The 17,088-nt window shown below is 43.0% G+C and overlaps 1 protein-coding gene across 1 annotated transcript; it reads right to left on the bottom strand.

Annotated features, from left to right (window-relative positions):
• Positions 1–1,671: 1,671 nt before the first annotated feature.
• TMEM129 (transmembrane protein 129, E3 ubiquitin ligase) lies at positions 1,672–17,053 on the bottom strand. Its single transcript, XM_075571196.1, has 5 exons — positions 17,008–17,053; positions 16,150–16,514; positions 10,587–11,061; positions 8,701–8,860; positions 1,672–8,129 (listed from the first exon to the last, which is right to left on the bottom strand). The coding sequence occupies exons 2-5, from the start codon at positions 16,502–16,504 to the stop codon at positions 7,881–7,883; spliced, it is 1,239 nt and encodes a 412-aa protein (XP_075427311.1). The 5' UTR covers positions 16,505–16,514; positions 17,008–17,053; the 3' UTR covers positions 1,672–7,880.
• Positions 17,054–17,088: the final 35 nt, after the last annotated feature.

The following is a 17,088-nucleotide window of genomic DNA, read 5'->3' as shown; positions in this document are numbered from 1 at the left end:
GGGGAGAAGCGCGTAAGAATAAACAGCAACAGTTGCCACGTGAAACCTCCACTGCAGGTATTTGGCCCTTTTTAAATAAAAATGTAACCAAAAAAAAAAACCAGCCAAGGTAAAAAATAATACGGTTTGTAATTTTTGAAGGTTATAACATTCAGCTAATTTTCAAGACAGGTGCCAGCGAGAGAAGCCCATACATTTATAAATCCTGCTGGCTATTCGTACATTTTTTAAGGTGCACCCTCCTAGTGTGTGAAGTATTAGCCACTGTGCCTATACGTTCCAGTGCGCACAATTACTCATTCTTTTAATCGACACCGTCAACTGACCTCTGCATTTTTTTTTTGCGATTTAAATATTAAAGATTAATTCAAATTTATGTTCACATTGCTATACAACCACTAGAGGTCAGCAGATCACTCTCCGGGCATTTTATTCTTTATCTAGAATTGGCCAGTGATATTCTTTCCTATCTATTGGGATACATCCCTCACTGTCATTCAGCCTTTCAACCAACACAGAGTCTAGAGCAGCGGTGCACAAACTGGGGGGTGCGTGGGCGGTCACAAAGGCCCTGCACTCTTCCCCACGGCATTTAAATTATATGCCGGGGGAGGCGTGACTCACTTAGGCCTAGTTCAGGGTGCATGCTGCGGCTGTGTGCTCCCCTCAACCGCACACTCCTGCAGCCCAGCAATCTATGTTCAGGCTGCAGGAGTCGGGTTGCAGCATTTGGGGGTGTGGCGGGAGGCGTGGCCAACTTGTCACGGAGCTGGTTCGCTGAACCTGCTCACGTGATGCGACCGCCGCCCCAAAAAATCAATTTAGATTGTAACGGCATAATGTAGCAACGACAACGCTGTACTTTGCAGCAACAAGAAATTGCAACCTGACATGGTTTATTGAAAACCCTGTCATTGTTCCGATCGTACGCGCGCATGTGTCGTGTAGTAAGCACCCTGAACTCGGCCTTACCTGCTGCCAGCCGGGTCTTCGGCGACGTGTCGCCATGGCAAAGCGCGTCAATTGATGCCGTGGGGTCACATGACCCGTGACATTTGATGGCGTGCCATCGGGAGAGGGGGGCACGAACACTGCAGCACCCAGGAAGGGGACCGCCGCGCAAAAAGTTTGCGCACCGCTTGTCTAGAATGCACACAATTGGGGCTTTATCCTGCCTCTGACAGGTATTCTTTTTCGCTACCCCCCCCAAAAAGACTATTTTGATTGTTGTGTGTAGTTGAATGTGAATGAACAGAATGATAAAAGGCGGGGACCTATTTAATGTGCTGTGAAGCTGCTTCTCTTGGCTGGAGAAGAGCTTAATCCAATTTGGGGACATGGAACAGACCTCTTCAATACTGGAAAGCAGTTTTACAGTATAAATAGGGGCATATGATTCTTGCTCATGGAATATTGTAAATGTGACAAACATTTCACTGTTTCATGCAAACAATAGCATAGACAGTGACAAGCTAATTTATTAACATTAAATAACGAAGTGAGACCCAACCAAGTACAGTTAAAAATGTAAATCTATATCTAGATATACACACGTTTCTTTCTAAAGACATTGACGATGAACATTATGGTTGGTTTCAGTATTTTTGCTGGATGCATGCTTGTGTGTTTATAATAAGTACTTATTTCTGTAGTCTCAAAATAGACACACTGTACTTGAAAGGTTTATCTTTATTATTAAAAAATACAATTTTAATTTACATCTGTTTTGAATGAAGAACTTTAGGCATTTGTCTATGAATCAATTGTTTATATACATTATATAATATGTTAGACCTCTATCCAATCACACCCTAAAAAAAAAAATATATATCATCGTGAATAATCTGATTGTAAACTTTTTCAATGAACTGACTACAGTACATTTTGAGTTTGTTTAATACAGTTTTAAGCGACCAAAAACATCACACCAAAAATTCTAGATAAAATGCAAATCAAATGACCGGTAAACAATGTAAAGTAACATGATAGAATCTACCACACGATGAGGACTATGTATAAAGCGTTGCTAGAAGTAATTTTGTCACAGTAGAATGGCAAGTTAATGCGCCTCCGTATGCCAATGTATAAAACCAGTTTGCGTTATGCTGTGTGCGAGTCTATATGAGAAGCCCAGATACATGTAACACCCATGATTCCCTAATTCCTAGAAGAGTATCCGGATTCCCATCCAGCAGCACACATGGCCTTCCGTCATCGACTGAGCCACCTGTGCTGAAGCAGGGATATCCTGAAAACCTGACCTGTTTTTATTTTAGTCCTTGGGGACTGAAGTTGCCCACTTCTGGTCTAATGTAATAAAATAGCTGACGACAAACCAAACACATGCCACTTATGTCAGATCATCAAATGAATTTGTAACGCAATGCGCTCTTTTTGTTTTGAAAACACAAGTCTTTAAACATAGTCCCAACACTGTTACAGTAATATTGCATTTGTGCAATGCGCGGTTTAAATATTTTCAGCTCTGGGGACTAGCTAGTTCCCGGGATACTCAACAGTGACAGTAGAGTTCTCCATAGGAAACAAAATAGCGGCACATTTCCTGAGTCACCTGAGGAAATAGGGAGCCGCAACCTTAACTTTTGAGGGTTCCTATTGACCTGCGTGACATACGGCAATGCCAGGAAGTACTGGTTACCTTTACCGGTAAGTATCTTGGGGAACCGGAGGGCTCCCAGAACTGAAATGAACGTAGTTCAGGGACCCCCGGCGGCTTTCATAATCATCTAATATTTTGCAGATTTATCGAACACTTTTGCATAAATCATATGGTATAGGCAACTTTGACTGTATGCACAGCACAGATCGAGAAATCATGTTCATTTACCATTGCCTGCTGTGGAAAAGTAAGGTATGCAAAATCAACTCCGTTGCACCTTGGTATCAACTTTCATCATCTTCAAATATTAGAATATAGATGCATTTTACACCAGATGAACTTTCAGGTGAAATAATTCACCATCAGTTTGACTCTGCAAACGTTCTGCTCGGTACTCTTTTCCAAAAGCTATATCTTAGGTCATATTTATTAAGCTGTCAGAAGACAACTGGAAGATAAACTACAGCCCGGTGACTTGACTGGGCTGTAAGGTGTCTTCTACTAACACAAGGGAGAGGTTTATGGCAGAAGATGGCTTAGTAAATATCCCATTAATAAAGTATAGGACATCACTTCTTCCCACTACCATAACCGAATGACAGAACCGACACGTCCTCATAATAAAAAGGAGCAATTCCCCCAAATGTTTTTGAAAACATTGAACATATAAAGTAGTCTGTAGTGTATCGAAAATAGTGTTTTAATAATTCTCCCTACAAATCACACTCTTGAGCATAACCAATAGGCATCAAAACCATCACCCAGGGGAATCAACTTGACAAACAAAATAAACACGTGATACGAGGCCAACTACCCCAGCCTCATTAGGAAACTCGAGAATAGTCTGGTTCAATGGTCTAGATCCCCAATATCTTGGATAGGAAGAATTAACACAGTTAAAATGAATCTGCTACCTAAAATATTAGCTCTTTCGCACTCCAACTATTCAATTAAAAAAAATGATATCACAACCCTCCAACAACACATGAAAAAATGTATCTGGAATGGGAAAAAAAACGAGGGTCCGATATAAGATAATGAAACGTACATCCGGCTCAGGACGCCTTTCGGTACCCTGCCTGTACTCAATACTACAAAGCAGCACAAGTGAGTCAGTTGACACTGTGGCACCTGGAGGAAGGTTTGGGTAGACATCGGGGCAGCAGATACGGCAGGTACACTGTCACCAAGATCTCTATTATGGTTTCCAGCTCAATCCAGACTGAAGGAGGTGGCGGCAAACCCATTAAATCTCCCACTCTCTGAACATGTGGGATAGAAATACATTTAAACACAAATTTACTTTAAAAATGCTCGAACATGACCCCACTATTTGGAAATCCAGAGTTCAAACCTGGTTACTCTGGTCAAGGCTTCCAAAAGGTGGGTCAAGGCGAGTATAACCAGAGTGGGAGATTTCCTGCTGGACACAAAGATTAGAACATTTAATACATTTAGGGAAAGTTATGGTGCCCCTCAAGGGGAGCTATTTAGATATCATCAGTTGACACTGTTGGCTCCAAAAGCCCAGGTATCTCTTCTTTCAGGGGTACCCGTTTTGAGTCTATTTGTAGGGCACACCCACTACAAACGGGTTTGATATCGCTTATGTATCAGCACATAATACCTAGTGGTGCAGACTCAAAAACCCAGTTTATGAGAAAATGGAAGGCAGATATAGGTGAGGTCCTGGAAATGGAGGACTGGGAAAAGATTTGGGATGAGCTGGCTGCAGCCTCGATAAATGTGATTACCAAAGAAAATGGATACAAAGTCTTTTACAGGTGGTACCTTTGCCCATCACGGTTAAACAAAATATACAAATCATCGCCATTATGCTTTAGAGGCTGTGGAGAGGAGGGTACAATGTACTACATTTGGTGGACAAGCCCAGAGATAGAACCCCTATGGGAAAAAACCTATGACCTCATACATTAAGTGGTGGGCCTCAGAATTGTTCCGAATCCTTGGCAAGCCCTCTTTAATAAACCCCAAGAAGATACTTCTAAAACAACCCTTAAGCTAATTAAACATATCCTAACAGCAACCAGATGTTGTTTATCAGCCTCTTGGCGACACAATATGCCCAACTATGTTAGAAGTAGAAAAAAAGACTGTGGGGGATCCTCTTTATGGAAAAAACCAACAGCCATTCTTAACGATAAAGTGGCGAAATTTGAGCCAGTCTGGGAGCCTTAGATGCTGAGAAGCGATCCCCAAAGCACTAACCATCCACTTCTTACAATTTAGGTATCATTAAACACTCAGTGTAAATACCAGACTGGGGATGACTGGTACTAAGGCTGCGGCCCCGCTAGCGCTGAGCGGTGCTTGGTGAGGTGACTTACGTGTGTGTGTGTATATATTATATATATATTGTGACAAACGGCTTACTCCTGGGGCTCCGCCGTCTGTCCGGGACTGTTAGAACACGGTCTTTTAAGGTAGGTTAAATGACGAGGCGTAACGTGCTGTTCCTTTAAACAGGCTACTGCCTGGTTTATTCAGTCCCAGGCACTGAGACTGCCACATGGAATACAAAATAATACATAAGCAAACCAAACCCTGCTCGCCTGAGCAATAACTTAACTTAAGGTTTTCCCTGACTGGGGTTGGAATGGCTTATCCACTTCCAACAACAAAAATAAGTAACTTTGCAGTTTTAGAAAAAAGGAAAAGAATGATTTAACCTGTTTGGTGAGAGGTGTTTCCCCTCTCTGCTTCCAGCAGCCTTCCTGCCTCCAGGCTCTTGGGGAGAGGAACCAGGAAATCAGCCTTAAATACCTGATTTCTAACTAGCAGGACAGGTGACAGAGATCAGGCAGCAGACAAACTCTGGTCTGGATGCCTCATCCCTCAGTTCCAGCATTTGCCAAACTGTGGGATGCAGTGCATGCATTCTGTGGCTGCACTTTTCAGCCTAAACAGGATAGAAACTGTTCAGTATCCTGGGAGCCCTATATATGGAATTTATTACCATACCCTGGTTTCTGTCAATATATATATATATACACACACACACAAGTCCCCGCACACGCGATGCGCTTAAGTAAATACAAAATTTATACTTACCCGCTTGCTCAATATTCCGCAATGCCGCCGCCCCTCCCTCCGCGAGCAAACGCAGGACACCCACCACGCATGCTTTGAGCGGGGCCACAGCCTTAGAAAGTGGGGGATCATGAGAGCACAAAGTATCAACCTTTCGTTTAAATATGTACGCAGGGAGTCTATTCTGAAATGTACCTAACCACTATTATTGTGATTTCTCATCTTTCTGTACCTTCATTATGATATATTTTACTGTCTTTAATTGTTCCCATTCCCACCCCTGCCCGTCTTCCTTTTTGTATCCCCTTTCCCCAGGAAAAATAAAAATATCTTAATAAAAAAATAAAGTTTAAGGGAAAAAAAAAAAATTAGAAACAAGAACCCCAGCACGTGTTTGGTAAAATGAATGGAAGCGTTTACTACCGGCAGACATTTCTTTTCACTGCAATTATAATCTTAAAATCCATAATATACAAATAAATACTAGAAATTGAAAAATAGTATATGGCCCAGGTTCACTAAAGGGTGCTAAGCATGGACTAACTCCTATTCAAATGAATGGGAGTTAAGGTGTGCTAATGCTTAGCGCCCTGAAGTACATCTGAGCCTAGGATTCCATGAAGCTGCAATACAGACAGCTTCTCAAAATATGTAAGTGGCTTCTTACGTCAGAATAAGTTAATAAATGGAATGTATTATTTCCATGTTTGGGCAATAATACAGGTCTATTAAGTAGGATTTATAACCTATTATTCACTTTATCAGATAGTTCCAAAATACAGGATACCTGCATGTAAATGTACGAGCTTCTGAACCCTTATTTCTTGCCATATCTTCTCAGATCAGCAGTAAAACACACACACAGGAGGAGCTCCAATAATTGGTAACTGAGCTCGAGCAGCGGTTTCAGTGATTTGATTCAATGGCTGACCATGCCGATCGAGCTCCGTGGACCCCTATTTTTTAATCTGCAAACAGTCTACACAACTGAGACTGCAATTAGTTTGGCAGACTTTTCATAACATTGGTTTCATTTGCAACTTCCTCCCACTACAGTATTAAACAACGTAATACTTTCCCCCCTCAGATTTCTGCTCTTTATACAAGTTATCAAGAATAGGCCACACAATTCAATGTGATTTATGCCCTGTAAATGACTTCCGCTTCTCCCTTCCCACCCATACTTCATGAGCAATTTACACAGAAAGCGCCTATGTTCAGCTACTTTGGCATTTTTAACCCTTTTGCTGCCAGTGGGGCAACTCAAAGATTCAACTATAACCATGCGTACGCCTATATTTCAAGAGCATGTGAAAATGTGTTCCCTTTACCATTAGGACGACGGAATCACCCATTTGATGACTGCTCTTCTAGAGTAGACTGACTGGATTTCACATCACAACCCTGTGTCATATGTGGATACAGTCCTCAATCAAAACCGAAAAATAATCATCTGAATTTGAAGATACAGTGACTGCTATGATGGGCGCCCAGGTATGACAATATCATCTGAATTCAAAGACTCCCTACCCCAGAAGCAAATTCACACTAGTATTAAAAGGACTCCCTCTCCTGGCTTCAAATCAGCATTCTGTGCTGCTTGATTTTATATTTTTGGGGGAGGACAAGGTGTAATTTGCTTTCACCTTAGTGCAGTGGTTTCCAACCTTTATTTGGTTAAGGAACCCACAACGATCTCTAATAGCAACTCTATGATCAGATGCATTGTAAATTATTTCTGTATTTGATACCATTTTCAAATGACCAGTATATTGCAGGGAACCCTTTAGGGATGTCCAAGAAACCCAAGGGTTCAGAGGAACCCTGTGGAAAAACACTGACAGTGGCTTGTTGGGGTCCTGTGGAGTTCAACCACGCAGCTCCAGTTACCGGTCAATTAACCCTTAAATATCCCAGGCAACAATACTTGCCTGGGAGAGCCAGTGGGTGAGTCTCGAGTCCGGCGCACAGCATACAGCGCGGCTTTCTATTGGTGGACCTGACTGCTATGGCATGTTTTTTTGGGGGAGGGGGAGGACGTTGCTGCTTTAAGAGTAATCACAGGATTCATAGGCATTTTATAAAACGAACAATATATAAAATGTGAAAGTTCCCCATGAAGTAGGTTTAAACGCAGACAAAAATATAACACTTTTGCAGTCTTGGCAACAAAAAAAAAGCACATGGCCTGAAAAATCAGGAATCTTCTTCAACGCACTATGCAAACATCTAAAATGCAGAACCTTGCGCGGCATGTGGGACAAGGTACTTGGCTGGAGAGCCAGGTTTCAGGGTGCTGCTGATCCTGGCGGCTAGCAAACCATTTCCCCATACAAGTCAGGCACCACATGGGCCGACAGTAACACTGCTGGCATTCTCCTTCATTGGCATCCTGACAAAACTTCACCAGCTTGATGTTGGCGTTCGTCTGCATGCAGCCTATGCAGGGCTCCAGCTCCTTGAAGAGGAGAGAGAAAAAACGTATGTATATTTAAACAGGTTTGTGTAAAGCATCAACAATCAAAATAACTGAACGTCATCTCCCACTGATAGGGTGCAAAATTGTGTTTTAGGAGACTCCAATCAGGGCAAAGGTCAATTAAGTTATTGTATTAAACAATTATTGTGCAAACATAGCAAGTCCTCTTCCTCCACGTCATGAATATTTGGTGTGTAGCTTGTTACTTTTACATTTTAGTTCAACTATGTAATAGCATATATACAATATTCAATGGTTATTTTATAAGATCCATTAAATAAATGTGCACTTTGAAGATCAACTCTGAAATTAAAAATACTAAATATCAAGCACAATATGTGCTGTGTCCTTACAGGCTCAATCCTAGCCGAGGAAAGATTGGTGCAATGATTCTAATGTAGAAATGACTTGGGCCAAGTTATAAAACAAGTTTTTAAATGTAACTAGGTGACATATGAAACTACTGAAGGATTTCACTGTGGTGCGTGTGATCACAAAAAAGGGTGTCTCATCTTAACAATACCCCCTCTCTTCCCCCCCCAACCCCCACCTGATTGCTGGGCAGCTCATAAAACGGATTGGTTTCCACAAGAGATCTGAACGTCTCCAGAAACAGGTCACTGAGGGTCTGATGTATCACGACGTTCGCAGCGTTTCGGATTGGAGCATGAAGTTTCTCTCTCAATTCCCCATATTCTGTAGAATGCAACCTGCAAGAATATCTCAAATTACTCATTCAAAAATTAAAAACACAAATGTTAGACTCACCCGGACGTTTTACCTATTTGGTGATGGTAGATAAAAATGAACACCACTGAATTCAGAACACATTGATAATCTTGTGTCAAGTCCTTGTAAACAGGACAATAAAGTCAACAATAAAGTTTACAAATTACATATTTTTCTTACATGCACAAATCATAGACACCAATACTATTTTAAATGTGATATGTTACAATGTACACATGATTAAGTCAATGTGTAACTGTGCTTACAACCTGTACCTACAGTACAGGCATACCCCACATTAACGTACGCAATGGGACCGGAGCATGTATGTAATGCGAGAATATACTTAAAGTGAAGCACCTTTTTCCCCACTTATCGATGCATGTACTGTACTGCAATCGTCATATACGTGCATAACTGATGTAAATAACGCATTTGAACAGGCTCTATAGTCTCCCCGCTTGCGCACAGCTTCAGTACAGGTAGGGAGCTGGTATTGCTGTTCAGGATGTGCCGACAGGCGCATGCGTGAGCTGCTGTTTGCCTATTGGGCGATATGTCCTTACTCGCGAGTGTACTTAAAGTGAGTGTCCTTAAACCGGGGTATGTCTGTATATAAATGTATATAACTTCTCCCTCCACCACCTCACCAAAAACATAAACAATATACACATACATAGTGGCCGGTTGTGTCAAGCGCTGTTTTAGCTATACTAAATATACACAATACTGAACATTATGGATGTATTACGACTCTGGTTGACTATGGTCTGTGGTTGTTGTGGCAATGCCCGAAAGCAATTTTAGATTTCACCTACGCATGTTTTTCAGAGTACAAGAAACAATCTAATTCTGAGTCAAGAAGCATCTGGGGCTGCTAAGAGCCTTTATGTATGTGCAGGTACCGGAGGCAGCTTTATATTCAAAAAATAACAGCTCGAGTTCTCGTGAATCTATTAAAATGCACAATACAAGTCACAACAAAACTAATACTGCTCTCCAACATTGTTTGATCGTGTTGTAGTTCTATACTGTAGATAATCTTATTCTAATGACCCTCTGTACGTTATATTAAACAAAATGACACGGGTGTTACTTTTGATGCATTTAAGCCCATATATACTAAGCAGTGTTATTCTGTAAGACACCACGATGCCTTGCAGCCCAATCGAGTGAATGGTCCACAAGGTGTCTTTCGGCTCCAGACGTTCCATGAAATAACCTATAAACATGGGCCTATATATGACTCCAACATAGTTTCTACTCCAACAAGACTACTAGAATGATACCTTTGCTGCAAGGAAGGGTTTATAAAAGTATGTATATATATATATATATATATATATATATATATATATATACACTTTTATAAACCCTTCCTTGCAGCAAAGGTATCATTCTAGTAGTCTTGTTGGAGTAGAAACTATGTTGGAGTCATATATAGGCCTATGTTTATAGGTTATTTCATGGAACGTCTGGAGCCGAAAGACACCTTGTGGACCATTCACTCGATTGGGCTGCAAGGCATCGTGGTGTCTTACAGAATAACACTGCTTAGTATATATGGGCTTAAATGCATCAAAAGTAACACCCGTGTCATTTTGTTTAATATAACGTACACACACTTGGGTGGCAGCAAAGTGGTTAATTAATTTTCCCACAACGGGTCTTGCAAGATGATAGAATCACAATATGAACGTGATTTACCTGATATCAAAAGGTTTCACATTGGGGTTAATGCTGGCTACTCGTATTGTGATGAACTGCACGGGAGTATTGGAGTCTGGGGATAGCTCATGTTGCCTGGAGTCTGTCACTGTCAGATGAATGTCCTGCTGCTGAGCAACGTAGACACTGTACGTGGTCACCTTCATAACCCACGTGTCCGTTACAATCACCCTGGCACCCGGCGCGCCCGTTGCAAACTTGTCTATTCTTCTAAACTCGGTGTTGATGGAAGAGGCGACTACTCTCCAGCCCGAGTGAGGAAGAGCGTGATGAGCCAAAGTCCTCGCAAGAGGGTGGTTACTCCACCTCTTCAGTGACCAGTAGAAGGCAAGGACGCTGGTAAATGTTGGTAGGATCACGGCAAGCAATACAAAAACTTTCCAGCCTTCACTGGCCTTGTAAAAATAGTAAAGCTGTTTTTCTGGAGCTGCAAAACACATCCCCATGTAGTATCCTGTAAAGAAAAAAAGTTTCATGTGTGCCAACAACAGGAGGCTGGTGGCGCAATTGCTAAAGGTCACCTTAGCCTGCTAGCTTTACATACTTGTTTTAGTTTGTAAAAGTAATAATACACAAAGGGAGGAGGGGTGGGGGAATAAACGTGCTCAGTAATGTCAGAAAGGGTGCTGCCTAGGATAAATATATTAAATTGATAAAATGGTGTGTGCAAGCCCGGGTGAAAAAAATCCTACATTGGCACACATCTGGTTTGGTGTATGAAAGGAGTTAAAAGGTAACTGAATAGTATAAATAAAATAAAGGGACTGGTCGTGATGTTGGCTAGTAATCTTTATACAAGTGATGCCCAAACAGCCAGAAACAACCTATAGCAGCCTTACACGTGTAATACATATCAAGACCCAACACCTAAGTGAGTAAATAAAATAATAAAACCAGTGCTGCCTCCGAGATACTTAAGTATATGTATATGATTCTGAATGTATGAATCAGAAACATATGTATACCCTGCACATTACTTCTCTGAAGTCTAAAAGTTCTCCTATTATCTCTGTCCCAAATATCTTGTTGCTTGATCAGCACAGTTGTGGAGATAATATAGTGGAGTAGGTAGGTATAGCCAAAGTCTGGGAGAGAGATTTTCTGGCACCGACTGTCAGAAAGGAGCCAACTGTAGCAGTAGCTGAAATGAATCAACTTATCTAGCGATATTACTGAACTAGGTGGTACCAAATGCTGTATGAGATTTAGTTTGTAACTTGTAGGTGATAAAGTAGCCAAATATTGTAATATGGTTATAATCTAATTCTCATAGTGAAATTTACAGAGAGCAAAGATTAAAAGTACATGGGCGAGAAATACAATCTTGATAACAAAACCTATGTAGTTTAATGCAGATTTTGAAGAGCATAGTGATTGGATTGATACCTGCTCTATATGTTATTGTATCCAGTCCAAACTTATGAATGATAGTTATAATTATAGGAGACTTTTCCAGTATGAATAGTGTTAAATGAATGGTGTACAGTATAGACAAAACTCATTTAGACCATGAGGTGAAAGTGTACCCAGTGTATATATCTACATTACTTCCCGTTGTAATAACTCTCTATCCCAGCTACCTCTTCTGATGTCTTGGGGAACGTTATCCACCCCCTGGCATTTCAGAGCTTTTGTGTTGCTATTATGCATTTCTCTCACATGGCGTGAGATAGACATCCAAACCATAGCGAATAAAAGGTAAATCCTGGTTTTATTAATTTATTTATTCACGTAGGTGTTGGGTCTCGATAAACAGTTCACGTGTAAGTAAGGCTGCTATACATTGTTTCTTGCTGTTTGGCCATCACTTATGTAAAGATTACTAACAAACATGATGATCAGTCCTTTTATTTTATATATACTACTAGCTGATATACCCGGCGTTGCCCGGGCGTGGAAGGGCAGGGGGCATGGAGTGAAAGGGCGGGGAGGGGGGGGCCAAGGGGCGTGGAAGGGCGGGGAGGGCAAAGGGCAGGGGCGCAAAGGGCAGGGAGGGGTGGGCAAAGGGCAGGGTGGGCAAAGGGCAGGGAGGGGCGGGGGGGGCAAAGGGCAGGTAGGGGCGGGGGGGCAAAGGGCAGGGAGGGGCGGGGGGGTGGCAAAGGGCAGGGAGGGGCGGGCAAAGGGCAGGGAGGGGCGGGCAAAGGGCAGGGAGGGGTGGGGGGGGGCAAAGGGCAGGGCGGGGGGGCAAAGTTCAGGGAGGGGCGGGGGGGGGGGCAAAGGGCAGGGAGGGGCAGGGGAAAAGGGCAGGGGGGGGCAAAGGGCAGGGAGGGGGGCAAAGGGCAGGGAGGGGTGGGGGGAGCAAAGGGCAGGGAGGGCAAAGGGCAGGGAGGGGCGGGAGGGCAAAGGGCAGGGAGGGGCGGGAGGGCAAACGTGCAGGGAGGGGCGGGGGGCAAAGGGCAGGGAGGGGCGGGGGGGGCAAAGGGCAGGGAAAGCGGGAGACCCGGGGAGAGGAGGTGTGCGCGGGTCCCGATGAGCGCCGCGCAGTGTGTGTGTGTGTGTCCGCCTCAGGCCAATGAGAGGGGGCGGGCGGGCCAAGGGAGCAATCTCATTGGCCTGGCCCAAGGTCCAATCTGATTGCAGCTAGGGACACAGGGAGGGACACAGGGAGACACATACATACAGACAACGACACATAGGACACTTTCAGAAATATATAGTAGATTAAAAGTTACCTTCTAACTCCTTTCAGACACCGACCCAGGTATGCACCAATATAGGATTTTTTTCCTCCTGTGCTTGCACACACCACTTTGTAAAAGTAATAACATTTATTTCATTACTGTTTGTGGTTTCGGAGAAGACGGAAACAGCTGATGTCATTTCAGACAAAGCAGGAGGAAGGCTCTCTGCTCAGTGGTAACAAGGCAAAAAGTAGCCATTCCCTAATATGAACATGTAAGTTACAATTTAATAAATATTAGGACTATTAATAACTATTAGGTAACACACACACACACACACACACACACACAGTGAGTGAACTGCGGTCAGGGAAAGGTTGAGAACTTCTCATGCAGATCTTCAAACCAACTCTACATGACGGTAACCAAGTCTAGGGTTGGTTACCATCATGTTGAATTGATTTGTAGATCTGCATGACAAGTTTTAACCTTTCCCTCACCGCAGTCTACTGTATGTCGATAATCATTTGTAAGACATTATACATACTGTCAATAGACTTCCATATAGGTAAATGCATATGTCAAACATACTGGGATATAGAGCTAAAATGCGACCTTCAAAAACGCACATGCTCATAGATACAAATGCAGGGACCACCGTTCGAGAACCAGAGATAAGACACTGAAGACATTGCTACAACACTGAATTGATGGAAGACGCTACTGTGGATCAGGTGACAAGCACTTAGGTTAACTCATTTTTTTAGGTCAGTGCAACACTGCATTGTTACGAGCATTACTTTTTGAAGTTTGTAATTCCACATTGAATTATTATTTACGAGCCCTTAACTCTCAATTGTAACTTTTGGGTTGTTGGCAGGGGCGGATTAGAAGTGAAATGTAGCCCGGGACATTTCACTTATTTGCCGGTCCTCCTCCCGCAAAGTCATGATGTTGCTGCATCACGTGAAAGCACGTTGTCATGGCAATGTCTCGCCATGACGAGCTAGCATCACATGACGCCACGACGTTGATGGAGGACTGCTCTGTTAGAGGCTCCACTCTCCCCTGGCAATCAGTTTCATTGCTGTCAGGGGAAGAACGCAGCACCTCTGTAACCATGATGCATAGCTCTGATGCCGGCCCACAGCACCCATGGACCCATCGGGCATTTGCCCAGTGTCCTGACGACCCAATCAGCCCCCAGTAAAACCAGAAACCATGCTCATGATTCACAAAAAGATCAGACTACCCTCAACTAATGTGTGTCAAGAGATATATCTACTAAGGCAGAGGCTTACAGGTCAATGCAGAGAGGAGCTGGGTTTCTACTAGCCCTCCTTATGGTATTCGAACATCCTGAAGGACAAAGTCATCACTGACTGAAGGAGTAGCTTAGTGGTATATAAGAAACACAATATTATGACTGGCAAAGTCCAAAGGGGAGACAAATTATAGGAGATGGGGGTATCACGCCAAAGAATATTTGAGATTTAAGATAGCAAAGGGCAATAAAGATTGGTAAATAGGTGCTCATATGGGATTGTTTGAGGAAAACTCCACTGATGCTTGTCCTTAGTGTGATTGATCATCAGTGGTCACATTAAGAGGCTTATTCAATAAAGCCCAAAGCGGCTGATCATGGAACTCCCATGGGAGTTTGCAGCTAATCCTGGTACGGTCAGCCTCTTTTGGGGTTATTGACTAAGCATCATTTATTAAAGTCATGGCTTTCCGATAGCTCCCCACTTTCGCTTTGCTTATAGTGCCTGCACCTACGACGCAAAACAAATGCATTGCTGCCGTCGCATGCACTTATAGTAAGCGCAACGCGCCGGTTTGGTCGCGATCGCTGGAAGTCATCTCGATTTGATTTTTCCAGCGTCCGTAGCGTCGCCGGCACTATAAGCGGAGCCTTACAGTAGATGTATCTCTGAGAAGAGCCTACTCAGACCATTAAGTAATCTACTCAGAATAGTGGTAAAAACTTTTTGGTGTGCTTAATGTTTAATAAAAAAAACAAAAAAAAAAAACAAGTGAATGACTCCCAAGAAAACGGATGCATATTCCTGAAGGTAGCACGCGTGTGTACCAAGTGTACAGTAAATAGACATAGAAAAGACAAGGAGTCCATTTGTATCCCCTTGGACAGAATACTTAGTTGGGCTATCAAGTCTAAGGCTGCGATTATAGTAGGCGCGCCGGTGCGTGCACTTCCGTGCGCTGCGAGAACTAAGTGCAGCAACAGTTATGGGCCGGCCATAGTGCGAGCAACACAGCAGATTTCTCAAAAGACAAAACTATTTTTTTTTCACGTGATCGGTTCAACCAATGAGGGCGAACCAGCCTGGTGACACACCCGCCACGCTTCACGATAACCTCCAAGCCCGGTTCACCCATCACTTGGGCGACAGGTGTGCGAGACGCCATGCGCTCCGACGCACGCGCCAACAATAATCTTAAACCTTTACCCATCGAGACGCAGAAGCCACATAGGGGTCCATATGCACCAAGTACTATTCTGACGTAAGACACTTTCCAGCGCTAGAAAACTTCTACAGCCCATTCAAGTCAATGGTTCAGTGATCAACAGACTGCTTAGCTAAGGCTGCACTTATAGTGCCGGCGACAGCGGGTCAAAACAAAAGCATTGCCGTAATCGCGTGTGCTTATAGTAAGCGCAACGTCTGGGTCGCGATCACTAGAAGTCATCTCAGTTTGATCTTTCCAGCGACCACAGCCTGACGTCGCCGTTCGCCTGCACAATAAGCGCAGCCAAACACGGGCCATCCACCAATCATTGGTGTCACACTCAAGTGGGACTGCCCAGTGACTCACGTCTCACTCACTGGGAGACACTAGTGGCCCCATCACAACGCCCTCCTCCTGCCCCAGACCGAGGGCGAGTCTTCCCCTCTCACCCAGGGGCAGCAGGGAGTGCACCAGCACGGTGGCCGTGCTCCTCCTGACGTGGTAGTGAGTGAAGCTCACGTCCTCGCTGCCCAGCCAGCCGGACAGCAGGTTCTGCACCGTGATCCCCGCAGAGTGGAACTCGTTGGGGGTGAAGACGAAGCACGCGGCGAACACCACGTAGGCCAGGGTGAAGGTAACCGCCGAGGAGCTCTCCATGACAGCAGCTGAGAGAGGCACGCGCTGCCACGCACTTCCGCTCCGGAGCGAAGAGGATGCTGGGAGTTGTAGTCTCTTCTTGCAAGGCATTTGGAATCTTGCTGGCCTGTAGGTAGTCTGCGATATTCTGTACAATGGTGTAGTCATATTCTGTGCTCTGTAGTAAATATAATAAACACACATGTATACAATGCATTTATTACATTTGTAGTACAGTGGATTATATTTGGGCACTTTATTAGTAGTTATATATTTTTTATATATACTGTACATATAATATAATGAATGTATTATACAATGAATGTATTGTGTGTGTGTGTATGTATGTATGTGTATATATATATATATATATATATATATATATATATATATATATATATATATATAATATATATATATATATAATATATATATATATATAATATATATATATATATAATATATATATATATATATAACGGTACATACACAATACATTCATTATATAACACTTTCATTATATTATATGTACAGTGGATTATATTTGGGCACTATTAGTAGTCTCCTGGTTGCAAAAGTGGTACAAAAACATTGCACCAGAGTTATCCATCAAGAAAATAGAATTAGTTCCGAGCGGAATGTTATTTCCTTAGTAAATAAGGGGCAGTTACTTTTGTTCCAGAAGAATGAAAACAGAGACATTATTCCAGGCAGCTGCTATGTGACGTCACCTCCTAGTACATCCCCCTGAG

Source organism: Ascaphus truei, chromosome 1, assembly GCF_040206685.1.
Source record: "Ascaphus truei isolate aAscTru1 chromosome 1, aAscTru1.hap1, whole genome shotgun sequence".
Lineage (NCBI taxonomy): Eukaryota > Metazoa > Chordata > Amphibia > Anura > Ascaphidae > Ascaphus > Ascaphus truei.
This window is presented reverse-complemented; position numbering and strand designations above follow the sequence as displayed.